Below are 27,029 nucleotides of genomic sequence, written 5' to 3'. Positions count from 1 at the left end.
ATTGCTCTGCTTACCCACCGTGAGCTCTAGGGATGGAGAAGGACTGAAGAGGGGAATAAAACAAGACAGGCTGCATATGGCAGCCTTTGCCACTCCAGTGCTCTCCAGACAGGGGAGTCGACTTGGGCCCCAGATTATGGGTGCCCAGTGTGTGTGATGTCATGACGTCACATTGCAACATGACATCACGCGCACACCCCGGCCTCGGAACTGAAGGAACGCCTCGGTCAGCATCTCTGAGGCCTCACAAGGCCTTGGACGTGACTTCTGGTGCTTCACGAGGCATCAGACATTGCATTGGGGGCCTTGCAGTGTGGGTGCTGAGCACCCACAACAATTTTTTTTGTGGGTGCTTAGGCCCCCAGGGCTCCCTATAAAACATCTCCTGATGTTTTACACCACAACTCCAATGAGCCCCAGCTGTACCTAGTCTAAAACAGAGGTCAGCAAGGTTTACCTCGCCTGGGCAGGTTCACTCCAGCAGAGATCCCTCTGTGGGCCAGATCGCGCGCCCATGATTTCTGCCGTCTGTGCAGACGCAATTTCTAGCGCCTGCGCATGTGCAGACTTGATTTCCGGCACGGCAGAAGCGAGTCCCCACGTTGGGGGACTCACCAAGCGGGTAGCTCGGTTCGGGGGCGGCTCATGGGCTGGTGAAACGACCCCCGTGGGGTGCTTGTGGCCCATGAGCCTTAGGTTGCCAACCCCTGGTCTAAAACATCTGGAGGGCACTTGATTGGGTAGATTGGAATAGAGTGTTGGATGTGGAGTTTTTAGAGGCCAGAAGTGAAAGAAGATTGAACAATTTGTGGAGGTTAAAACTATCAGTGGCTACTAGCCATGATGGCAATTCTCTGCCTCTGTGGTAAGGTAAAGGTAAAGGGACCCCTGACCTGTTAGGTCCAGTCGCAGACGACTCTGGGGTTGCGGTGCTCATTTCGCTTTACTGGCTGAGGGAGCCGGCGTACAGTTTCCGGGGCATGTGGCCAGCAGGACTAAGCCACTTCTGGCGAACCAGAGCAGCGCATGGTTCTCGCCAGAGCGGTACCTAGTTATCTACTTGCACTTTGTGCTTTCAAACTGCTAGGCTGGCGGGAGCAACAGAGCTCAGCCATCACCGGGGATTCGAACTGCCAACCTTCTGATCCGGCAAGCCCTAGGCTCTGTGGTTTAGACCACAGCGCCACCCATGTCCCTTGATACTCCCTGCAACAGAGACCTAGCTCTTTTTTGCAACTCAATATACATCAGAGGCATTGTTTAAATAACACCTCATAATAACTTCATAAAATGCAGGTATTCATACTACACTGGATTTTCTGCCCTTCCCAGCTCCAGCTTGGTTCGGGATTCCACCAGCTCAGCTATCTTGTCTAGTTCTGATCTGTTTACAGCCACAATTAATTCTCTGGGTCAGACTATTGACAGCTGCTGTCACCTTTTCATTTGTCCATCAACCCAGGATTGGAAGAAAGCAAATGCAGGCTTGTGCTTTTAGATACTGGCAAAGTGTGCCGGGTCTTTAGCTGGCTTCTTATTGAGCTGGCTGTGTGTGCCCACTGTGGCACACTTGGGATCCTAAAGAATCAGCATAGTCAACAGGTAAATGAAGCTTTTGTGGGTGAGAGGTGCAGGCAGAAGGTCAGACATGGAAATGCTTAATTATCTGCATACTTTCATTATTGTTTCACACTCCCCCCTTTCTCAATCCTTTAAATCTCATTCCTTGTGCCGGGGAGCAGAAGTGCAGAGAAAGCTGTTGCAAACACGTCCTGCTTTTGGGCTTCCCAGAGGCATCTGTTTGATCATGGTGAGAAAAGGAAGCTGGACTAGATGGGCCTTTGGTCAGATCCAGCAGAACTATTCTCAAGTTCTTGCTTTTGTTCTGAGGGCTGCTGCTGTGTGTGACCTGTGTGTGATAATTCCAAAGTCACAAGCCATAATCCATCACTGAACAAAACACTTTCAGTTTCCTCCTTTGCTTTTTAATGATTTTAAAAAAACAACAACTTACAGTTGAAGGAGAGGCTGTTACATATCTAAAATGCTAAAAAGAAAGTTCAACTCCCCAGCTTCTCAAATCTGTAAGATTTCTCCAAATATTGAAACTCCAATCGATGAATTTCTTTTTCTAAAAGCTTTCACTGTTTAAAACAAAAATGAGGCAAATCTTTTGGACATGGACCACAAATTCAGTCTTTAATGTTGTCCTGCTTGGCAACTGCTTTAAGTTGACTTAAAACCTGCTTGTTGTATTTCCTCCTTTCCTTTCCTCCACCAACAGCACAATTTATAATTGTTTAGCACACAGTTAAATTGCTGGAAGTTATTTTCTTTGCATTTATAAGTTTGCATATGCTTAAACTAAGATTTTGCAAATGGGCTAGAATACAGCCCTTTTTCCCCCTCTGGGGCTGAGAGTGAGCTTAAATGGAAGGGTTGGGTGTGTAGGGGTTTTTGTTGTTGTTTTTTTGCAATAAAAACTAGTTGGTTAAAAATAAATAAATCAGAGGCCTGTCCAAACAATAGAGTTTTGAAAAGATGTCTAAAAGAATGCAGGGATGACTCCTACCAGAACTCTACAGGCAAGGAGTTCCACAGGGCAGGACCTGCCACACTAAAGGCTCGGTCCCCATTAAAGGCTCTCCTGTCCGAGCCTCAGGGACTTGGCAACGCTTGAAGTTCCCCATCAGAAAACTCAGTGATGAAGATGGAGCAGAAGGAATCAGGCGGTCGTTAAGAGACTTTGGGCCCAAGTTGTTTAGAACTTTGCGAATTAACACAAGAACCATTACCTTGGGCTGATAGCAAATTGGCAGCCAGCACAGTTCTCTCAGCAAAGGAATAATGTGTTGCCAGGAACCTGCTCCTGCGAGCAGCTCTGGCTGCCACATTCTGCACTAGCTGGAGCTTCTGGGCCAGACCATCTACAGTGTGCTGGTATTTCTAGACAGAGGGAAGGTGTTTCAAAGACAGCCCTCCTCCACCTGGTGTCCTCAAGATTTCTTGGAATACTTCCTGTATCAGGAACTTTTTAATGTTTGACATTTTAATATTCTGGTGGAAGCTACCCAGAGCAGCTAGGGAAACCCAGCCAGATGGGCGGGGTATAAATAATAAAATACAGTCATACCTCGGGTTACAGACACTTCAGGTTGCGCATTTTCGGGTTGTACACCATGCTGAACCCGGAAGTACTGGAATGGGTTACTTCTGGGTTTCGGCGCATGCCGAATCGCAACCCGTGTGTGCGCAGAAGCAGCGCTGCGGGTTGTGAATGCTGCGGGTTGCAAACGTGCCTCCCGCACGGATCACGTTTGCAACCCAAGCGTCCACTGTAATAAAAATACTAATACTAATTAGCTTCCATCTGCACCTCTCATGCTGGCTGAGACTGGTGGACCTTGTAACCTGAAACACCCGGGAGGCACAAGGTAGGGGAACAGCAGTTCTGAGAGATGTTCACTTCAAACCCATCTTGCTTTGGAGCATTCACTTTTTTCTGGGACAAGTTGGGGTATGTAGGAGGGATGTCAGGTTCCCATCCCTCCCTCCCACCCTCCCTTCTTTCCTTCGCATAAACCAGGGGTCAGCAACCTTTTTCAGCTGTGGGCCAGTCCACCATCCCTCAGACCATGTGGTGGGCCGGACTATTTTTTTTTGGGGGGGGGAGACACGAATTCCTATGCCCCACAAATAACCTAGAGATGCATTTTTAATAAAAGGACACATTCTACTCATGTAAAAACACCAGGCAGGCCCCACAAATAACCCAGAGATGCATATTAAATAGAAGCACACATTCTACTCATGTAAAAACACGCTGATTCCTGGACCGTCCACGGGCCGGATTGAGAAGGCGATTGGGCTGCATCTGGCCCCTGGACCTTAGGTTGCTTACCCCTGGCCTAAACAAAACACTCCTTTTACATTTGTGAATGGGAGGAGATCCTTATAGTGGAGTGAGGAGACAGGCAGGCAAGCAGTGCAGACAGGCTGCTTGCTTTGGAGCTTAGTATGAGAGGAAATGGCAATATAGCTGTACTTCTCCACCCACCATCACCACCTTACAAATTTGTCATGTGCAGACTGAATGTTGGAATGCTGATAATACCTGGGATTTAGATTGCTCTTGTGAATATCGGAAGCATTTTGCACACATTATCTGGCTGAAATCTTCAGAACAGACCTGTTGCACACCTCAGGCCACCTGGTGGGTGAGATTCAGCCTGACTGAACGCAGCCTCAACAGCCGCTGCTCCTCTTGTGCTCTTGTCTTTGAATGGGGACTTGCGGGGCTTTGGCCCAAAAGCACTTGCTTGCTTGACGTACTAGCAACATGATGTGATGACAGTGCCACATCAAAAGAATAAGGAGCTGGCATTGTTCCAGCCATGTGGAGTCAGCTGCAGAGAACTCGTTGAAAAGCCAGAGGAGCAAAGAAGTGGTGACAGTCCCAGTCGCTTTCTATCTGCTCTTCTTTCTCACCCTTTCGCCTGGTGAATGTTTCTTCATTCTGGGAGAATGTGCACAGGTATTTCAGGGTGCAGTGGGGGGGGGCAGTGGGTTGGAGCCTATTGCTTAAGTGAACAGACACACTATAATTTTGCAAAAAAAATCCCCCCCCTTTCTGGCTGAAACTCTGATCCCTGCCTCCAACCTCCTCCCTCTTCCTCTTTTAGCGTTACAGTGGATTGATTTTTATTTTTATTTTTGTCCAGAAACAACACACGCTGCAGTTTACCCCCTTCTGCTTGTTGTGTTTTTCTGGTGAAAAAAGGCAGTTCTGGCAGCTGGCTGGTTGGAACGGGAAAAGGGAGACAGACCCAAAAAACCCATCTTCTTTGGTGCATTTAGAGTTGTGCAATCTTATGTTGGAGGAGCTGTTGGGGAAGGTGGGGGGGTGGAGGAAAAAGGGAGGGAGGGAGGGGGAAATCTGACATGTTCTCTTTTCAAGTGATTACAGTTTGTTTTCTTAAGTGGTTGCATTAGTGGAAATTGGGCTGAGGGGAGGGAAAGTCTGGCTCTGCAAAGCTTTAGTAAAGAACCATTGCTAGGAGCCCCTGGGGAAAAAAGGGGCAGCTTTTCTTAGGTCATGTCCTTGTGTGTACCTTTTTAATTTTTAAGGGGGTGTTTGAACACCATGTGGCACCTGCTGTTCACATGCAGCTCATGCTGGTGGTCTGCTTGGCAGGAGTGGTTTGATAGCAGAGCTCAGCCCAGGGGCTTTGGCCTTTGAAAGGACAAGCAAGGGCACTGTAGTCATGTCTGTTGCTCCCCTTTTCGAGAGACGCCTTACTGGAAGGCTAATTTCCTTCCCTCTCTGTTTTGAAAAGTGATCTCCTCCCCACCCTGCCACTTGCCTTTGGTTCACTTTCACCTTCGTTGTGGGTTTCCAAAGCGATTTGTTCGTAGAAAGTCAGAAAGGCGAGCCGAGCCCATGAAGCAAAACAGCACAAGCTGCAAAACCTCCCTCTGCGTATGTGTGTGTACATTTTTGTTAGCCTGAGGGCTGCATACACCCTTGGCCAACCCTGCAGGGTGTGTGTGCATGTTGCCTGCCAGCAGTGGATGTGGTCACCCTACACTCTTGCAAGAAGAGACACATGAGACATGTGGCAGAAGACACACACACACACACACACACACGCACGCACGCACGCACACCAGCTCCTCAAACCTTTATGCCCATGGACTGATTGGAAATGAAGTATAATGTTTATCCCAAAGCATTTGCATGTGGAAACAGTATTGAGATCGGGATTGCGTATAACCACCCCAATACCATCATGAGCACAAATCATTGTAAATGAGCAATAAAAAGGACCTTTGGAGGTGGTGCAAAGTTTATGGGGCAGTTAGACAAAGTTGGCTATTTATTGAGGATTCGTTCTGATTTGTTTGCACGGAAGTTATATGACATCAAGCCATTGTCACCCCACACTTTTCCGGGTAATTTCCATAACATAAAAAGTCCAACTTTAATTGTGCTGCCTGAATATGCCACTGTGTGATTGAATCTCACAGTCTGAAAGTACCCCCAGACTGGGGCAACTCCTCCTTGGAGGGGATGGAAAAAACTGCTGCTCTGGATGTAGTCAACCAGAGCGATTTATATATAGCAAGGCTGATCCCTGCAGCTGAGCCATGTCTGGGTGGCGATGTCCCCACATCTGTTTGCTGCACCCAAAATGTGAGAAACAGGCAAAGCAGCTACCTTAAAAATGAATGCGTCTTTTCAGCAGTTTCTCATAGCTACTGTCTTCAATGGGGTGGAACAAGAGGGGTGTGGAATTGACAGTCTGCCCAGAAGTGGGCATAGTTTGGATCTTTGCCCATTTGCCTCCCAAACTGTCCTCTGGATGCACTCTTATTTCGGCTGCCTCCTTGAACATTCCTCTTTTCTTCTCTCATGCACTCTCACCACCCCAATTCCTGGTTTTGTTTTGTTTTTCAACAAGGAAATGCATATTAACCAGTGCAGGGAACATTTCAGTCCCCATGAATGTTTTATCTCCGACTGCTATATTTAAATAAAGCAAACAAGAAAACCATAGCAGGGACAGTTGAAACCAGCAGCTCCAGAATTAGAATGCATTAAGAAGTGTGACCCCATCTGCACTGGTCATTTGAAGCAGTATCATCCCATTTTAAACAGCCATAGCTTCTCCCCCAAAGAATCCTGGGAACTGTAGTTTTTGAGGGTGCTGAGAGTTGTCAGGAGACCCCTGTTCGCCTCACAGAGCTACATTCTGTCTTTCTGTGGTTTCCAGCAAATGGTATTCACAAGCATACTGACTGACTGTGGAGGTGGAACACAACCATTGGGGTTAGCCATTCATTGCCTTACACTCCCTGAATTTGTCTAATCCTCCATTAATGCCATTCCTGTTTGTGCCCTTCACTAGCTCTTGTGGAAGCAAATTCCACAGTTTAAATATGTGTTGCATGAAGAAGTACTTTCTTTTGTCTGCCCTTAATCTTCTAGCAATCAGCTTCATTAGATGGCCCTGAGTTTATTTTTTAAAAAATTATTTACTAAATTTCCATCTTGCCCTTCATCTGTGGATCTCAGGACGATTCACAACATGGTTCTAGTATTACGAGAGAGGAATAAAAACCTTTCTTTCCATTTTCTCTGCACCAGGCACAATTTTATACACTTCTACCATGTCACTTCTCAGTTGCCTTTTCTCTAAACTAAAAAGTCCCAAATGCTGTAACCTTTGCTCATGGGGGAATTGTTCTACCATATCCTTTTTTGAGGCAAGGTATCGGTGGTGCTTTCTGCTTCAGGCTCCAAAATACCTTGACTGGCCTTTGGGTATTGTGTGCCTCAGTTGACGGAACCGGCGAGTGAGGCTGCGTTTGCTGCTCCACATAGTGGAATCTCAACAAAACATCATGCCACAGTATACCATTTACTGTCTAAAAGTGTCGTAGGCTAGAAAAAGTTGCATCACATTTCAAGAACTCTGGTTCATCCAGCGAAGCAAATTGGCCGTGGACTCAGGATAGACAAAATAAAGCTTTTATTTTTCACAAACACATAATTAGCTCAACTGCCACAGGAAGTGGTGCTGGCCGCTGGCTTCAATACTTTTTAAAAGGGGGTTAGACAAATTGACGGATAGACAAATCTATCATTATATGTGCTAATCGTGCAGCCACAGAAACAAGAGCAGGACTGGAAGTCTGTGGCCCTTTGGGTGTTGCTGGACTACAAGACCTGCCATCTCTGGCTATTAGCCATGCTGGCTGGGGCAGATGGTAGTCAGTACCATTGGGAGGGCCACAGATTCCCTATACCTGGGCCCACTTCAGCCCTGGAGAAAGGATAGGGAATCTGGGGCCAGGGGTGGAGGAAGGGGGTGCTGTGGGGGGTGGGCCACCCCGGGTGTCATCACTGAGGGGGAAGGAACAGAGCTGTGCCACCTTCCCACCTGCCTTCCCCCCTTCCCCCTTCATTTTGAAGCTCGGGGAAGGCTTGGGAGTTGCGGGCGGGCCATGTGTTGTTGCCCCTCGCTCCCAGGCTGCTTCTTGGGGGGGGGGGAGAGCCTCCCCCAAGCTGTCAAAAGTAAGAGATGGTGCCTGATCCAGCATGACTAGCCATGTTCTTGTGTGTGGGTCTTGTTTGATCACATCTGTGTTGTTCCGCTTCTCTTGGGCGATGCTGGCCAACTCCGGAGAGAGCTTTGACCCTAGATAGCTCTCGCCTCTGTGGGCTTGGCTTCTGTTCAGATTTCTTAACCATCTTTCCTTTCACTCGGAGCCATCCAGAGGGAAACATCTGTGGCCTCTCTGTTCTCTGCCAGCCCTGCTGGGTGGTTCAGCAACAGATGATCAATGTCTGACCCAGGAAAATGACAGCTTGTTTGGGCAGCTTGGCAGGATTCAGTCCTTACCCGTGAGCTTGCCTCCTGTGATCCTGTGGAGAGGGATGGAAAGACATAAAAGAAAAGAACCTGGAAAAATCCAAGCAAGCATTTGTTATGCTTTTAGGAATCGCCCTCTTTCCTTGCTATATCCCCCCCATTTGTGCTCATTGTGGCTGAAGCCCAAACAACCAGTTTATTCATCATTCATCCTCTTCTGCCTGCGTGACGTTTATGCAGTGGATAGATGATGCCCGGTCTTTGTTGAGCATTTGTTCAGATTTGTTTATATGAAGGTTGTATATGGCAATAAGCATTCATCCTGATTTGTTTTTGGGGTGTTCCTGTTAGTCATTCCTTGACCCCACAGTTTTCAGTGCATTTTCACATCACTTCCCAAACTGCAAGAAGACCATTTTGGGAGCAGGGTGAGCTGTTTCAAGTGACTTTCTTGCACTAAAGACCTTAGAGATGTATTCATAACATGGCTAACATAAGTCCATTAATCTTGGTGGGTCTACTCCAAGAGTAAAATGTAGAGACAACCTCTTTCATTCACTTTTAATTGTGCTGACTGCCTCCTTCTCTGCAGGCCCTTTTGGGTGTTAAAATCAGTGGAAGAAGCCTTCTTGGTTGTTCGGCCCCCCTCAGAAGTTGGGGGAGTGGGTAGCCTGGGCCACGGCAAGGGCATTCTTTTTGGCAGCCCCTTGTAGAATTTCCACCCCGCAGAGGTGTGTCTGGCACCTTCACTATACAGCTTTCCGCAAATGCTGAAAACACACCTCTTTACCGTGGCCTGTGACATCTGAGATGTATATATTTTTAGGACACAGCCTATTCCTGTGTATGTGATTCATTTTTAAAAACTGTTGTTGTTGTTGTTGTTGTTGTTGTTATATGTATTTATACTCCACCTTTTTCCTTGAAGGCAGCTTACAGATAAAAACAGGAACTGCTAAAAACAGAAAAATCAATCATTAAAATACAATTAGACATTGATAGGATTAAAACTCTATTGAATTTGTAACCCTTGTAACCCATCACGAGACCTGCTGGAGACGGGTAGGTAATAAATATAATAATATTAATATTAACAACAACAACAAGCAGTAGCTTCCTGTATTTGCATCTGGTCCATCTGGTAAGCAATGTAACATGTAGCATATGTTATCCAGCTGCCACAAGAGATGTCTTCAGAAGCAGCCAAACCTGTGCTAATTCTGTCTCTGTCTCTCTTTCCCCTCCTCTCCAGCATGCCTCTTCCGGTTCAACAGCCTCTCCCTCGTGTACCTTCTCTACCTCCTGCTTTTGCCGTGGTTCCTGGGCCCTACGGAATATACCATGAAAGGTAAGTGTTTTTCCACCTTTTTTATCTGTGGGAGAATGGAGGATCTTCCATTCCCAACATGGGGCTCTTCCACACTCCCTCCCCCTTTGCATAGAAAGTACAGGTCCAATCAGTTTTCCCCTTGTCCCATGCGTTCTAAGCACAGGTCCAAGCAGCTTTGTCTTTGCCCCACTGCTTTCTCTCAGAAAACCCACTCTTTAGTGCTAAATTGGAACAAACGACACTTTGAACCCTTGTCTCGGAGACCCTAGTCTGACGCTCTAATCGCTACACCACCTTGGCTGGGACCAAAGCTTGTGGTCTGCCACTGAGCTGTGGCCCTTCACCACATCTTGAAGCTGCAAATGCCATAAATTCGTTCAACCATTTTTAAAGAAAGGGCCTTCAGGCAGGAGTCTTTGCCATTCTAGCCACTTGAAGATGCCAGGGATTGAACCTGGGTCTCTCTGCATGCAGAACAGGTGCTCTGCCCTTCACCACATCTTGCAGAGGCAATTTCCTTAAATGAATTAAGCAGTTTAGCAACGAGGCGCATTGATCCGAACACGGATTTCCAAACCTATGACTGTGGATCCCCTGGCTTTGCGTTTCCGATCTGGCTCAGCTCAGCTTGGCCTGTTCTCAGCTGGTCTCCTCACCAGATGCTGCAGCAGATAAAAGTGTAGGAGAAGCTGCTGGACAGCCTTGGCGGGTGGGGGAGAGGCACAAGATTCCCCTGCCTAGCTCCAGCCTCCTGCTGTCCCTCTGTTGCTTGTGACAGGACCTGGTAGGGTTAATCTCCCTCGTTTCATTATCCATCCTTCACCTCCCCTCTCCCAAAAGGGAAGGCTTTGCTTTCCTCTCTGAGAAGCCCACCCCAAGGGGCTCTGAGCCTCTGTACCCTTCAGCTGTGTGCTCAGCCGCTCCCCAGCCAGCCCCTGGCTGTGCACCACAGCCATCTCCGGTCTCTGATAGGCAATCTAATAAACCCTTCCTGTTTGGAAGGATAGGGCTGTTTTGCCCTGCCCTGCCTGGTGACTGCTTTTGCTGGGAGCAGGAGAAGTCTGACCACCCAGCTGACGCACGGCAGGACACACACACTCCTTTGAACCTGGAAGACAGTCATGCTCCTTATCTGAAGCAAGTGGGAGGAATTTGGGGCAAGTTCTGCCCAAATGTCAGACTGTGAACACATGTACATTTAAAGCACCCCTCCCCGAGAATCTTGGGAACTGTAGTTTGTCCAAGGCACTGGGAAATGTAGCTCTGCAAGGGGTAAACTACGGTTCTCAGGATTCTTTGGGGGGAGTCAAGTTCTTTAAATGTATGCTGTGGGCTATCCCCCACCTCCCTGGGCCCTTCCTATTTAAAAAAAAGAATAATAGAAGGCAACCGCAGAGTGAAAGCAGGGAAGAGAACAGTCACCAGCAACTTCACAAAACAAATGGAAAACTAACTGGCTTGGCACCCAGGCAGGCAGAGGCTCAGAGAGAGGTCACGGGGGCAAGATTTAACATGGCCAACACACGGGATTAGTTTGGGTGTTAATCTGGAGGTGTTTGCTCTCTGTTCATCACAGTCAACACCTAGGCCATGCTGTGGTCTGAAGGAGATGGCCTTGGAGTCCTCTAATGCCGTCCTGGAAGGAAAAGGATAACTGCTTATGTCTGACAATACCAATTTGTGCTTCTTGCAGACTTGTCCCCTGGGTCTGCTTAACTGCTTTTGTTTGTTTTTATTTATTTAAAAGCATTTATAAACTGCTTCATATTTCAAAGATACCTAGGTGTGTACAGTCTAAAAAGGAAATAATTTATCATGCAAACAGTAAAACAAGAACTCAGCCTAAAACAGTGAAACGGCAGTATAAAAATAAATAAAACTGTATCAAAGTAAATACAGTGGTGCCTCGCAAGACGAAATTAATCCGTTCCGCGAGTGTCTTCGTCTAGCGGTTTTTTGTCTTGCGAAGCAACCCTATTAGCGGATTAGCGGATTAGCGCTATTAGCGGTTTAGCGGCTATTAAAGGCTTAGCGGCTTAGCTGCTAAAAGGCTATTAGTGGCTTAGCGGCTTAGAAAAAGGGGGGGAGCAAAAAAAAATCTCAAGACTCGCAAGACATTTTCGTCTCAACCATAGGGAAATTCGTCCTGCGAAGCAACTCAAAAACGGAAAACCCTTTCGTCTAACGGGTTTTCCGTCTTGCGAGGCATTCGTCTTGTGGGGCACCACTGTATAACAGAAATTTAGAGGAGTAAAAGGACATAAAAACGGTATCTAAAGTTATGCATCAGGCAAAGCCTGGGCAGGGTTTGAAATAGGAAAGCCTTTTAAAGAACATTTTGGTGCCAGGGGCTCCTACATAGTCTCTCTCTCTCTCTCTCTCTCTCTCTCTCTCTCTCTCTCTCTCCCCCCCCCCTCTCTCTCTCTCTGTGTGTGTGTGTGTTGATCAAAGCAGTATAAATCCTGCTGAATGCTTGAGATCTGGGAGTTTTTTCTGTTTGCACCAAGGTCCCACATGTAACAGTAAGAGAGTCCACTCCCCCTTGGGCTCAAAAGTGCCCTCCAGATTTCTTTGGATTACAACTCCCATCAACCACAGCTAGCATTCAAATTGCCCTCAGACATCTATTTTGGCCCTTTCAGTTGGGATTAAAATGTTCTCTGCAACCAAGAAGCAGTGAAAGGAATCTACCAGTTTCATTTTGTATCCTTCTTAATTTTGCCTTCACCTCCCCTTCCTTCCTGAAATAAATTCAGCGTTACTCCTTAACATCAGCAGTACAGATTGTGCCTGGGAAGTTAACCAACTTTGTTCTCGCATAACTGGTGGGGCTATTTTACTAAGAGGTTTCTACTATCCTTGTAAATGATTTATTTTGGTGGCTGGCTTGGAAGTGCTAAATTGTAGCAATCTGATAAAGCTGGCCTTTATAAAGGTTTGAATATCTCTGACACCCCCTCCAAAAACAATCTCCATCACACACCCACACACCACATCAAACTAGGTTTGCAAATAAGTTCACAAAAGTTACTAGTCCACATGCCTACATTGCCTATCTGTGGTGTCTTAAGGAAAGAAACAAAGGCAGCTAGGTAATGGATGTTTACAGTTCTACCCATGATACAGACAGGAGGGCAGAGAGGCTTCAGTCACAGTGCCTGGATTCAGATGTAACACTAAACCATGGCTTGAGCACTACGAGAATGAGCATGGCCTTTCTCCTTGGGCCTGCCTGCTCCCCCTCCTCCTTGCATGCCCTAGACTGTTTAATATTTAACTATGGTTCTTGAAAGCAAGTAGTTTTATAAACTGAGGTTTGAAGTTGGCTTGTTTCCAAGAACTGTGGTTAAGTTTCACAGGCTTAGGCTTGGGATGAGACACTAAACCGCAATTAATCTAAAATGGAAATGACAGCTTCCAAGCTCCTCATTGTGGCCGAGTTGGGGGTGGGCACAAGCCCGGAGAGGGGAGGCTAGACTCATAACAATAAAACTATGGTGAACTTGCCCAGTGTGTCTGCAGATATACTGAGATGCGGCAGCACATCCGGTACGGCACATCCTGGTGTCCTGTCTTTTTTTGCCTGTTTTGTGACCATTTCAGCATCAAGCCTCCTTCCAACTGCTTTCTCCCTCTCTCTGCCACTGGTAAAGTATATTTAGGAACAAGTGGTGGTGGTGGGGTGTGTGTGAATAGTGCTAAAGAGGGCATCTTTGAGTCTCCTTCCTTTTGTGGTCTCCCCTCTCCCCAGTCCAGGCAGGTTGGTGGTTGTCTTGTCCTGCTGCTGCTCCCTGGTGTGTGAGGCCAGTGTTTCAAATTATAACCTGGCTTTTGTTCTATTCATAGCTGTTGGGCTGTGAAATGATTAACCAAGAGACCTCAAAACGAAGCTGGACTTCTGTACCTGGAAAGGGAAAGGGGCGTATGCAGGGCGGGAAAAGTTCAAGACACTGAATGTCCTGCTGTGTATATTGCAGATTTCACAAATTATGACAGGCATGGAATATAAATCAAATAAAACAACAAAGTTTGCAAACTAGGTGCACATTTTCCACACGAAAGAGAAAGTCGCAAAGAGAATGGGAGAAAGTTAGTTTGCCCCACTTTAATGTTTTAGGGCAGGGTACTAAGTCTAGCCAAAACAATCTCTGTGAATTTTGGGGGCACCAAGGACCCTCCTATCTTGTTACGCACACAAGAGATTCTGTCTATCTGCTGCGCTCTGCTATGGAGTGTTGATTTCTTTGCTAGTGCCAATGTCTAAGCTTTGCTGCATCAGCCCTGCTGGTGATGAGGCTGTTCCTAGCAAATAAATTTGGTGGCAGAGAAGTTCCCCTAGCCTAGATCTTGAGTGCTGTATTTGTTTGTTGTTATGGGGCTGAAAGTACTGTACTTTGGGGGGTGGGGTGCAAAGCTGTGCTGTTGGCCAAAGAATGACACTAAATACATTACCGTCCAGAAGCACTGGGAAGAAATTCTCATCCAAGCAGGCTTAAGGTAGCAGGGGAGATAAACTGTCTATTGCGTAGTTCTTTATCCCCTGCAATGTATGGCTGGTGGGTGTTCTGGTCTCTGGACTTTATTACTGTACTTTAAGTGATGCCTCTTGCAAGCGGTCAGAAATCTTATTCTTCATTAAGGGTTTGTGCAAATTCAGTTGATGCAATGTGTTTGGATCTCCTGGGTATCTTGCATTTTGTACCAGGTGAAGGTGGACTGATGGTTTGACTCAGTATAAGCCAGCGTTATACGTGGAAGAATTAAAGTACATTGGTACCTTGGGTTACAGACGCTTCAGGTTACAGACTCCGCTAACCCAGAAATATTACCTCGGGTTAAGAACTTTGCTTTAGGATGAGAACAGAAATCGCGTGGCGGTGCAGCAGCAGCAGCGTGAGGTCCCATTAGCTAAAGTGGTCTTCAGGTTAAGAACAGTTTCAGGTTAAGAACGGACCTCCGCAATGAATTAAGTTCTTAACCCAAGGTACCACTGTATGAGTTTTATAGCCTTAGAAGGAAGGGGAATACCATTAGGGCGTCAAGGCCAGTTCTCCACCGAGGGTGGAAGCCTTCACACATCGGACCCTTTTTCTATTCTGCTCCCTCCTCTCCAATGGCCCTACATTGTGCCTCTTGCTGAACAGATCCATAACTGGAACCACCACTAATGGCTCTACCTGTTTAAATATTTCATGGGTTTCATGCCATCTGAGCCTCCCTCCCTCAAAAGAGCTAGAAAGCAAACGTACGGTAAAAAAGAAGGAAAGAAAGTGAAGATTTTTTGGAAGGGCTGCTCCCCTCCTCTCGGGCAGCTGCCAGTGGTCCCCTCTAGGGATACTCTGAATGGCTGAAGGAGAGTCTTCTCTCTCTCTTTTTTCCAGTCTGGAGAGGAAAATGTGAGCTCTCCTCTCCCCACCCCCTTGCGCCTCCCCCCGCCTCCCCGCCCCATCCCCTGCCGGCAGCGTCCTTAGATTTATGAGGCGTATGCGAGGAGCGCAGGGGGCTTAGCAGCATCTGGTGGAAGATCTGACTCTGGCCATTCCTTGCAAGAGATCTCGTTGGAATTTTCCAGCTGTGGGCCGCAAGGTGAGCAGCCAGCAAGCCAGAGGGGTCCTGGCCAGAGCTGCAAGGAGCTGCGTCGTTGTACAGCAAATGCCCCCCTCCTTCTCTTGGGACGGCCATGGTGGGGTGGACCCTGCAGGCTTAACTCCTGGCTCTGTTTAGGCCAAGTCTCCATGATTCAGGGTCCTCTAAGCCTATTACGACCCTATCCAGGGTCTCAACAAACCCTCTGCACTCCTGGGCAGTCATTGAAAACAGTAGGCAGTGGGCTTATTAAGACCTTGGAGGGCTGCCATACATGGCTGGTGGGCTGTGCTGAGCCTGGAAGGTCATGAGGTGTACAGGCCTGGCTGAGGCCAGTGGGACAGATTACAGGAGGAGAACCTGGCCTCAGAGGAAAAACAAGAGTTTTGTGGCATCTTCAAGACAAACAGATTTATTGTGGCATAAGCTTTCATGGAGTAAAGCAGTTGTGGGAAACCTTCTGCCTTCCTGATATTACTGAACTCCATCTTCCATCAGCTCCAGGCCAGGGATGATGAGAAAGTTGTGGTCCAGCAACCTCAGGAGGGCCACACATTTCTCAGTCTTGGAGTAGAGCCTCTCTTTTTTTTTGACAGATGCATAGTGTTATCCTCAATGGGCAAACACATGCCCATAGAAATCTGCCTGATAATGTACACCCATTGCTTCTGAGCACTTTGAAATAGTTCTTGCTTTTCTGCTTTGCCCTGCAGGTCACACAGGGCGTCTCCTCCGAGCCCTCTTGGGAACCAGCATCCTTTTCCTCCTTGCCCATTTGGTTTTCCAGATATGCCTGTACACCATCCCCACCTTGGACCAGCTACTGGGACACAATTGTGAGTACCTTGTTCCCTCTGCTTCTCTTAGGATGTTGCCATAGAGAAAGACATAGACTGCTTCCAGCTGACCTGTTTACTGAGCATTCATCCCAGTCTGTTTGCACAAAGCTGGTGGTTAAGTTGTATGATGTTGGCTGTTTATGGAACATTCATTCTGATTTGTATGTGGGGACGTTATATGGTGTCACGTCAGGCAATTGTTATCCCACGCTTTCTAGTGCACTTTCCTTACCACAAAAGTCCTTTTTTTTTGCAGAGGGATGTGAGTCTGTTGCGCAAGCCTGAATCTACTTTAATTGCACAATGTGGATTTGCCAGTATGCAAATTGAATCCTTCCTGCAAAATAGCAGAATTCTGGAAGCAGCTTTAGAGCAGAAGTAAATGTTACAAGAGAAGTGCAGGTTTGGGAACTGTGTAATGATGATGCTGTGGGTGGTGCATTTGCCAGGAGTGAATTAATGGGCACAAGTCACCACAGCTCTTTTTTTATTTTTTAACCCTCTCTTCCAACTGAGCTCCAAAACTGGACTGGGGGGGGGGTATTTAAGGGAGAATATGCAGGCATGCTAAGAGTTTTTAAGCATCTTTCTGGCCCCCAGACTTGGCTGTTCCTCACTTACAAGTACCTGCTGCATTCTTCTTGTGGCCAGGCATTTGCTGCGATGATATTAACTCCTGCTCTTAAAAGACATAGTAGAGCAAATTTTATGCTTTTGCATCCCAAATATACATGCATTTTGCTTTGCAGCAAATTAGAAGATCTCTGTTCCTCAGCTTTTCATTTGCACATTCTATTTGTACCTGGCCGTGCAACAATTCCCCTTCTTCTTTTTCTGCTTTCTTTGTTTGCTGTTATCTAAAACTTGTTTTGTAATTTCCCTGTGCCTGAATCTTTTCAGACATAGCGGTAATGCTGTATGCTGTTGTTTTCTTTGTTAAAATCAATACATTTGTTTTTTGGTAAAGAACTTTGTTCCCGTCACAGCCCTCCAGCCTCTCAAGGAAAAATGCCACCCTGCTGCCTGGCTCCAATTGCTTTGATTGGTGGTGACACTTTGGTTTATGAAGCTATTTACAAGTGGTTGTAAAAGAGGAGACCCAGGAAGACTGGGCCTGACCCTGAGCATGGCTGGAATGCGAGGCCTGTGATCCCCTGGCCCTTCTGTTTTTCTTGACGTCTTTCTCTGCCAACTGCATGCAGAGTCTGCTGGGGTATGCGTGCCGGGCTGGGGGGTTAGGTGGGGCTGTCTGGCAAGCAGCGTGTTCTCTCTCTCTCTCTCTCTCTCTCTCTCTCTCTCTCTCTCTCTCTGCACAATGGAATCGGAGGCATCAAGGAATGTTCCCTGTATGGAAATCCAGCCTGGACAGCTTCTCCTCTCCTTCTCTGGATGGAACAACTTCGCCTGTCAGAACTTACATTTGTCACTTGTGATGCTCAGGAAATGGAACTTCTCTCCCAACAGAAAGTTTTGAAATTGATGGCCTGTTGTGGTTGGGTTGTTTTTTTTGAGAACTCCAATTCTGAGATGAAACATGATGGCTTTTCAAGGTTGATCACAGCTGTTCATTGGTCCCAGAAACGTCTCAATACACTCTGCTCTGCTCTCTTCGTTTCTGCTGAGATTCTTAAACAGGACAAGTTTTTTCATCTTCTCTGCCTCCTCGGCATCAGGCATATAAAATAAGTGGCTCCACACAAGCTGAGCCCCTTCCCCCAGCCCCAAAATAGTGCTGCTACTTTCCTGTTCTCCTCTGCTTTTCACCTTCTCATAGCAGTTCCTTTGGAAGAGCTGCCTCCGAGCTTTCGTAACCATGGGCTTAGTCTGCTGGTGCTGACCCCTTTTCCTGGCGTGCTTCCCTTCTGGATTCCCCAGACCTGATAAGATGAAAAGCTTAGGTGGTTTCCCCCACAAATAGAACAGGGGACTGGGGAAAGGGTGTAGAAAGAGCCCAGGCTGTGTTTGCTGCCTTCCAGACCCTGAACTTGCATGCACCACAGGTTGCAGAGCTGAGCTTCCTTACAACCTTCACAGGTAGCTCAGTTGGTTAGAGTGCTGTGGTGATAACACCAAGGTTGCAGGTTCAGTCACCGTATAGAGCAGCTGCATATTCCTGCATTGCAGGGGGTTGAACTAGAAGATCCTCAGGGTCCGGGTCCCTTCCAACTCTACAGTTTTGTGATACTGTATTTTTGGAAGGTGGCTCCATTTAAATTGACGGCACTTTGCTTGTGAGCTACAGAAGCATGCTTAGCTTTGAAGTGATGTTCAAACATCTCATCCTTGAGACTTCTTTATGTTGATTCTTAAAACATTTAGCAGCAGCAGAAGAAGAAATAGAATAGAAAGACAGAGAAAACAGTTTCATTTCTGAAGGAATATAATCAAGGCTCACTGGATCATGTTTGTGCAGAAAGAAATCTAGGAAAAGGGAAAACTAGATTACAAGCCACATCTTTGCATACATCTGACAAGTCACTTCTCCAAAGACCTGAAATATCCGATGATTATACCTGAGCATTTCATTACTATTACTATTATTCTTATTATTAATACCCCGTCCATCTGGCTGTGTTTCCCCAGCCACTCTGGGCGGCTTCCAACTAGCAGCCTCATATCCGGTAGTGCTTAGGGAATCTCAGAAACTGGAAAATCAGTACAGTTTTGAGATCAGTGGTGAAAAAACAGTGCAGTTTTGAAAGGGTTGGTCTGCCATCTTGGTTCAATATGGTGTCCCATTGTATGCAAACGTAGATGGAAACCTGCTTCTTGATCTCAAGAACCTTTGTGCAAATTTTAGTTATGATATTCTAATAAGTGTCCAAATGCATAGCAAGCCAACAACTTTTCCAAAATATATAGTAGAGTCTGAGCTGCTCAGCTCATATGCAGTATATGACAACTTTGTGCAATCCATGGGTGGTGTTCCACACTAGTACTTCTCACAGCAGACCCGCAATAGATAGGATACAACCCTCTGGTCCATGGGGTCATGAAGAGTTGGACATGACTAAACGACTAAACGACAAACCACCTTTCCAAAAACAAACAAATCAGGAAATGGCTTGTTGATCTTAGTAGTCAGTAATATTCCCTTAATTTAGAAGGGGAGGTCTATGCATGCAATAATTTCACAGATCTTGATGAACAATTCATCCTGTTTATTCCTTCAGCTATGCATGCAAATGAATGCTTTAAAAACAAATCAGGCCATCAGATATATAATACCTCAGTTTTATACTTTTATTGCCTTTAAATCTCAGCCAGCAAAACACTTTATATAGAGATAATTTTAAATGGAAACCTTGAAATCTGTTTTTCAAATCAAAAAACACCCTCCCACAGCTCTCCAAACCTTTGTCAGGGCTAATCCAGCCCTCACCAACCTGGGGTCCTCCCTCCAGGTATTTTGGACTACAGCTCGCAACAACTCCAGCCAATTTAGAACCAGCAGATAATCTGAAAGCTGCATTCTGTGCCAGATACCAAAGTATGTGTTTCTACAGCATGCTTGCAAGAAAATGAAATGGACAGAACTTTAAAAAGATGATTGGGCGGGGGCCCACACTCTGTTTCTCCCCACTGGCATCCTTATTTATAATTTTCATCAGATTCCAATGCTTGTTATCCCGTTAAGTTGTTATGTACCATACCAGCTAACATCCTTCGCAGATTTTCCCTCCCTTATCAGTTGTGATAATTCAAGCAGTCCTGCTGGCCTGAGAGTCGTGTTCTGAAGAATTTCTGTATTATCTTGCTTTTTTTACGCAAGCATGGTTTGGAGGTGGTACTCCTTGTAAGAGTGAAGCAACATCCAATGTAGCTTTCAGCCCGCTGTGAACTTCATCCACCAGAGATGATCTTTTACGTGCCAATTGCTTGTTTCTGGCATCTCAAAGGAAGTTAGGAGCTTCTGATCTTTCAGCTCATTCCAACCCCTGATTCACTTCTTGAACATGGAGACAAACCAGCAATTGATTTCAGTTCAGGAGTGGTCATCTCAGCCCGTGAAGATAGAAATAGAATCCTCAAATTATTTTAATTATTGGCTGGCACTTGCTGGCACATGGGGCTGCCCTTGAAGATGACTTGGAAACTTCAATTGGTCCAAAGCGCAGCAGACAGATTTCTGCCTGAGATTTTGTTTAGATTTCATATAGCCCCTGTTTTGAAGCATCTGTACTAGTTGACTGTTCTTTTTTTGGGACTCATTAAAGGTGCTCATTCTAGGGTTGAAATCCCTAAATGACGTAGGCCCCAAATATCTGAAACACTACCACCTTCGCTGCAGATCATCTCAGATGCTGAGATCCACAAAGGGGGGCCCTTCTTGGTAGTTTCTTCACTGTCAGCAGCTTGGGAGTGGTGGTAGCCTGGGAAAGGGTCTTCTCTGTGGCAGCCCCTACAGAGGGTGCATCTGACATCTTCATTGTACAGCTTTCGGCAGATGCTGAAGACATACCTCTTTGCCGTGGCCTTTGACGCTTGAAGTGCATATTTTTAGGACCCGCCTTATTTTGGGTGGTTGTAAGTTGTTTTAAACTCTTTTTAATATTGTGCTTTAATTGTTGTAACCTGCCTTGTGACCTTTGGGTGAAGTACAGGATGATGATGATGATGATGATGATGATGATGATGATGGCAGCTAATGGACTCTATTTTCCCTCTCCTTTCAGGCAGCACATGGGAAACTCTTGCACAGCACATTGGAGTCACCAGGTAAGGGTATAGAGGAGAAAGGTGAGGGCAAATCCTTTTAGAGCTGCATCCCTTGGGCCATCCATTGCAGCATGCCCATTGGGAAGATTTGTAGGCAGAGAGACTGAGCGTGGAACTGAACTGAAACCCTGTGTTTTTAGGCAGCTGGGAAGTCATGGGCAAGAGGGCATGGAAGCTCAGTGTTCTGTTCTAGCCCAGAGGTAGCCAATGTGGTGCCCTCCATATGTTGCTGGACTGCAGCTCCCATCATGCCTCACTACCGGTCATGCTGGCTGGGGCTGGTGGGAGTTGGAGTTGCACAACGTCTGGAGGGCCACGGGTTCCCCGTCTCTGCTTTTGGGGCTTGGAAAGCAGGTGCTGCTGCCAGCTTTCGGGCAAGCCTTGTTTGCTTTTGCACCATGTATTGCTAGCCGGTGCCACAGACCAAAGCCTGGCCCAGCTGTGGCATATAACGCAGCCTCAGCACTTTCAGGATTTACCACTCCTCTTTTAACTTCCAGGCTGGACTTGAACGATATCCCCAACTCGGTGCGCTTGGTGGCCCCCGACCTCGGGATTCTGCTGGTCTCTGCCATCTGCCTTGGTGTTTGCAGCCGCCTGGAGCCAGCGAGTCACCCATCAGAATCCTGTCCTGAACAGGTGTGTGTGTGTGTGTGTGTGTGTGAGAGAGAGAGAGAGAGAGAGAGAGAGAGGCTGCTAACCGTTGAGGTGCCTCATCATACCTATTGCAGCACAACACGTTGCAGTAGGGCAGACACAAATGTGGAGAGTGTTCTGTTTGTGTGTTTCCTATCAGGGCAACCTGTTGGCCACTGTGAGAATAGGATGCTGAGCTAGGTGGGTCTTTGGCCTGATCCAGCACCCAGGCTCTTCCAGGTTTTCCTTTCAGTTTTCTAAGGGTTCATCCACACTTCTGCTTGCACTGTGCCTAGAAAGCATGGGTCCGAGCTGTTTTCCCCTTGCTCCACACATTTCCAAGGGAGAAAACTGTTGTTTAGCCATAGATCAGAACAGATGGCAGTCCGGGAAAAACCCAAATTGCCGTTTGCTTTGATTGAGCGCTAAAGAGCGGCTTTCCCTGGGGAAGCAGTGAGACGAGAGGAAGTGTGGATAAGCCCTAAGTGTGCTTTTGCTCTTCTGTCTGCTTCTCCTTTCCCTGCTTTGGGGTAGCAGGACCACCCCAAAACATTTTGCTAACGGAGGTGAAGGACAAGATGGTGCTGCCACCCTCCACACTGCCTGATGGGGAGGAGAACAGGCTGTGTGGCAAACACTGCCCCCCAGCGCCTTGCCTTCACTGGCTACCTCGCTCTTCCTAATGGTAGGACCGGCTCCTGGTGGGATACAGTGCTCATTTTCTTTCTGCACATTCAGTCTTGCTAGGTTTTTCTCAGAGTAGACCCAATGAATTTAATGAATCCAACCGACTTGTTCATTGCTTTCAACAAACCCTCTGTAAGTGAAACTTAATTGAATGCCACTCTTGTGTTCCAATGATTCTGTGACTAGATAGACCTCTTGGCTCTTCCTTGTGTTCTCAGTAGCATCATCCTGCTCTTGCCAGGATTCTTCATGCCTCCTCTCCCCCCCCCCCCCGCCATTAGCTCCGGAGGAGTGCAGGAGGGGGAGAGAGAGAGAGACTGACTTTCCTGGCACCTCAAACTGTGACTCACCCACCTCGAGGGCAGGTTTCCCACATCTGCCCCAGTGGATGAGCGACTTTTGCCGTTCCCAAGTTGCCATAGAGACTCCCTAACAAAACACCGGGACTCAACAGAGGCCTTTCTATGCAGGGCTGCTGTGAGATCTCCGAGGATAAGATTCAGCAGTGTGGGGGGTGGGCAGCAAGTTGCCACCTGCCTGCTGGCACTTATTGCTGCTTGGCGCCCAATTAGTGCAGGGCCAGGCTCAGGAGTGTCCCCATGCCCTGCCCAGGGCTGAGGCAGGCATGGCAAGGAAAGGGTGCACGTGTGTGTCTTTTTGTGTCAAAATCTGATGGGCAGTAGAGCTGGAAAAGAGAAATCAGTGATGTAGAGTTGTCCCAGTGATTGTTAAGTGAAAGGCTTCCCCCCCCTTCCCCCCCTTTTTTTTTGCTGATGGAAGGGTCTCTCCAGAGAAAGGACTCACATCAGGAAAGTAGGGAAAAGATAGGGCTAAGCAAAGTTGGGAAAACAATAAAACTGCAAGCACATTTGCAAAGCTAAGTAGGGTTTGGTATGGTTTCAAACTGGATGGGGGACCACATGTTAAGATGCAGGAGGTCAATGGCTCTCAGGGTCCCTTCCAGCGCTACAATTCTATGATTCTAAGAGCTCTTTGCATGAATGGGAGAGTAGAAGAATGGGTTCAAAATAGGAGTGGGGTGCCTTTTTCCAACCCTAGGGCTGCAGTCCTTTATGGGCAACTTTCTGGGATCAGAGGCAAACAGTGGGTGAAGCTATGGACATAAAGGAAACCTTTGTACAGTAGGCCCTCTCTGGCTTCTGTTTGGAGAAGCAACCATCATTATAGGAGTTCAGGGACATATTCCAGCCAGGCAAAATCACTCAGTGAGGAGTGTGACCTGGGGAAAGGAGGCGTGACTGGAAAGAGGCGGGGCATGGCAAGATCCTGGAGGACCAGGAAGGGAGTCTCTTGGAGGGCTCCATATGGTCCCTGGGCTTGAGTTTCTCCCACCCCTGGTGTAAAGGAAGATGAGGCAGGAAGTGGAATTGGGAGACTTGAGAGAGAGAGAATTGGAAAGGGAGGGTGCCTCCACACAGCACTTTTTCATGGACTTAGCACTGCTCACGCTTCCAAATTTTTAATAGCATCCACATTATGTAACCCTCATCAAAATGCCATGCCATATCCATAACCCCCATCCAGATTTTCCATTTCTGTGTTAGCTCATTTTTTTGTTATACTTACTGGGTTTTTCACAGAAATGGAAAATCCAGATTAAAAGGGAAGATAATATGAGGTGGCGTTTTGATGGGGACGATGCAGTGTGGATGCTGCTCAGAGCACTCATGTGCAGGTGGCACCAAGTCCCCAATGATCTGCCACGTGGAAGTGCCTGTAATGTTACTTGCTGTTCTTCATCCCTCAAAATGGCAGGGGAAATACGACCATCCATTCCTCCTCCTTCCATCCCCAGCATGAAGTTGACACATTGAATGCAAAGTAGGACTCCTGCGTTTAAAACATTTTAATGTATTTGTTTGTGGAAGTTTACGGACCTCTCTAGTACAGAAGTTTTGGAGCAGTGTACAACATGTTTAACGACACATTATATAAAAATCTTGCTCTACCTATCTATCTATCAAATAAAAACCAAACCTTTCCAGACCAGAAAAATTGAATACCAGGCTGCATTGCTATTCCCCAAAGGCTTGCCTTGAAATAAACTTTTGAAACATCTGCAAACTGTTGGTGCATGTCACACCATATTGATTTCATCTTCCGTTTTTATTTATTTATGGCATTTATATTCCACTTCTCCTCCAAGGAGCTGAAGGTGGTGTACATGGTTCTCTTCCTCCCCCTTTAATCCTCTCAACAACCCTGTGAGGTAGGCTAGGCTGAGAGACTGTGACTGGCCCAAGGTCACCCAGTGACTTTCATGGCTGAGCAGGGATTTGAACCCTGGTCTCCTAAGGTCCTGGTCCAACACACTTACCACTACACCACATTGGCTCTCTCCAGAGTGTCGGTGCCACTAAATGTTCTCTATGTAGTAACTGTCAAGCAGACCTTTGGAATACCTGGCACCACCAGGAGGACCTCTGGAATGAGAGAGCGCCCTTAGCACCCCCAGAGCAAGGTGTTTTTTATTAAGCCAAGAAAAGCAAACAGAGTGGTGGTTTGGGAGAGGGAAAAGGGCTGGGCTATTGTTTTCAGCAAGTTCCTCTTTTTCTTGGCCAAGGAATACATGAAGGTAATTAACACACAGGAGTCTGCTCTGAGCATGTGCAGATAGCATTCCCTCCACTATCTCACACACGCTTGGGTTTGGAGAAGGCACAGCTTTCAGCCAGTCTTGGTTTCTAACCTTTTGCACCCATCAGGAACAGTCTTGGGGTCCCAGGCTGGGCCCCTCACTGGCTTCCCCTTGCCATGGGGCTCATTGCTTCCTGGTATGGAGAGGGCATTCTCCTTCCCCATTCCTATCGCTCTTCCTTTTCCCTCTCTGCCTCTCCCTGCTCCTAGCTTTAGCAAATGCCGAGCTAAAGCTGGAAACTCTGAGGTCAGGCTGCCTTGTGCAGGGCCCTTTCCGCTGGACTCTCCAAGGGGGAGGGGGAATTCTCTGCTTTGTACATTTTCGGCGCAATTGATCTGGGCCGGACTTGGAGCCCGTGGCCGAAGTGCGTCCAGCAACAGAGGAGGTGGGGCCAAATACCTTTTCTGTGAAAGCCACATTAGGCTGGAAAATCGCTCGGGCGTCGTCAGGAACCCAGGCTGGGCAGCCAAGAAAAACAGGCCTTTTACGGAATGCGCTTTCCAAAGCGGCTAATGAAACAAACAAGGCCAGGTGGTGGGTCAGGGGGCAGGCGGCAGGCTTGGTGGGTGGGGGGAAAGCCTGGCTCCAGCAAAGAGCTCTGGATGCTCTGCATGTCTCTGGGGAGCTGCTTGGGCCGCCAGAAGCATCCATAGCAGGGCTGGGAGGGATGCACAAACACCATTGCCCCGTCGTCACAAGGCTCATGAAACTGGGAGACGGGTCAACTGCTGCCGGCCCCCGGTGGCTTTACTTGTTGGTTTACAAACAGATATATCACACCTTTCTGTCAATGGTTCTCAAGGCAACTTGTAGCAAAAGTTTAAAAATAGCCAGTCAGTTTAAAGTAGCAACAGCATAAGAATAGCCAACTGGGGTGGGGTACACACCAAATAAGCACAGCCCCCAATGACTAAAATGCAATCCTATTCGTTTGTTTGTTTTTGTTTCTGGATTTATGGATCACTTCCGATGAAGCAATTTAACCATTAAAAAATCATTATGTAACAGCGATTAAGATAATTTCATATCCAAAACAATTCTATGCATAATCTCTCTGTTTGACGGTGGAACGGACTCCCTTGGAAGGTGGTGGAGGCTCATTTCCTGGAGGTTTTTAAACAGAGATTGGATGGCCACCTGTTAAGGATTCTTTAGCTGGGATTCCTAGGGTCCCTTCCAGCTCTTCAGTTCTACGATTCTATACTGATGTGGAAGGAAGGATCACTGACTTTGGTGGGTCTTCCTTCTGGGTAGACCTGCACATGGTTGTGCTGCCACCCGGTTAAATTTAGCACAGGGGATTTCTTAAGAAGCCACGCTCTGGCTGCTGATCAGAAGGCAAGGAGGGAAGCAGGCTTACAGACCACTCGAGGGAGGACCTTTCACATTCCCGCAGCCTCGCCATCCAGTCCCTGGGTGTTACCGTTATTACAGGGAGATCAAGTGTCATTTTGTCCTGATCTTGCTCTCAGGGGAATGTAAGCGATCCCTCTAAGCAGGTTTGTTTTCCCAGGCAAGGCTGTGCTAGGCAGAGATGGGTTGGGGTATCTAATTCCCAGGCCTCAGCTATGCTTCAGTTGCCTCTACAACCATTGCTCAGTGTGGGGCTGGTCCTGTTTCCGCACTCTGCCCTTGCACCCTTCCAAGAAATTACTTCTCTGTTTTAGAGAGATCCGTGGCTCTGCATGGCAGGATACATTACTGGTGTAATATTTTGACATATAATCTCATGAACATAAATAAGCCTGTATATAAGACTGTCCTGTTAAAAGCCTGAGGAGAGCCCTGCTGGATCAGACCCAACCTAGTCTAGTACCCTGCTCCCACAGTTTCTAACCAGTTGCCTTTGGGAACCCCACAATCAGCACCTGAGTGGAAGAGCACTCTCTCTCTCTCCCCACTTGTGATAGCCAGAAAGTGGCATTCCGAAACATATACCGCCTCTGACAAATCATGCAGTTACATTTTATTTCAGAGTGCATTCTCTCCCCACCCCACCCCCCAAAAAACCCCCACAAGTGTGTGCTCAGTTGATTTTGTGCCTCTGCCGTTGCATTGTGCAGAGACAAAAACTGGCCTTCTCTTGATGCTGTTGCTGAATTCTAAGCAGAGTTTTGCCTGTGTGTTCTAAATACCAAGTTATCTGCAGCTCTGGCCCTACTCCATAAAGATCAAGGGTTTAATTTGTCAGTGACTCA

The 27,029-nt window shown here is 47.2% G+C and overlaps 1 protein-coding gene across 2 annotated transcripts in view; it reads left to right on the top strand.

Moving 5' to 3' along the window:
- PIEZO1 (piezo type mechanosensitive ion channel component 1 (Er blood group)) overlaps positions 1–27,029 on the top strand; it is a 108,887-nt gene that overhangs the window by 37,300 nt on the left and 44,558 nt on the right. For both annotated transcript variants that reach the window (XM_081017740.1, XM_081017739.1), the window contains exons 2-5: positions 9,628–9,723; positions 16,005–16,127; positions 20,807–20,849; positions 21,350–21,488. In XM_081017740.1, the coding sequence (XP_080873866.1) occupies positions 9,628–9,723; positions 16,005–16,127; positions 20,807–20,849; positions 21,350–21,488 (401 nt within the window). The remainder of the gene's footprint in view (positions 1–9,627; positions 9,724–16,004; positions 16,128–20,806; positions 20,850–21,349; positions 21,489–27,029) is intronic.

This window comes from Podarcis pityusensis, assembly GCF_964106645.2.
Source record: "Podarcis pityusensis genome assembly, chromosome: 8".
NCBI classification, from domain to species: Eukaryota; Metazoa; Chordata; class Lepidosauria; order Squamata; family Lacertidae; genus Podarcis; species Podarcis pityusensis.
The sequence above is the reverse complement of the archived record's forward strand: the minus strand, read 5'-3'. Positions and strand labels throughout refer to the sequence as shown.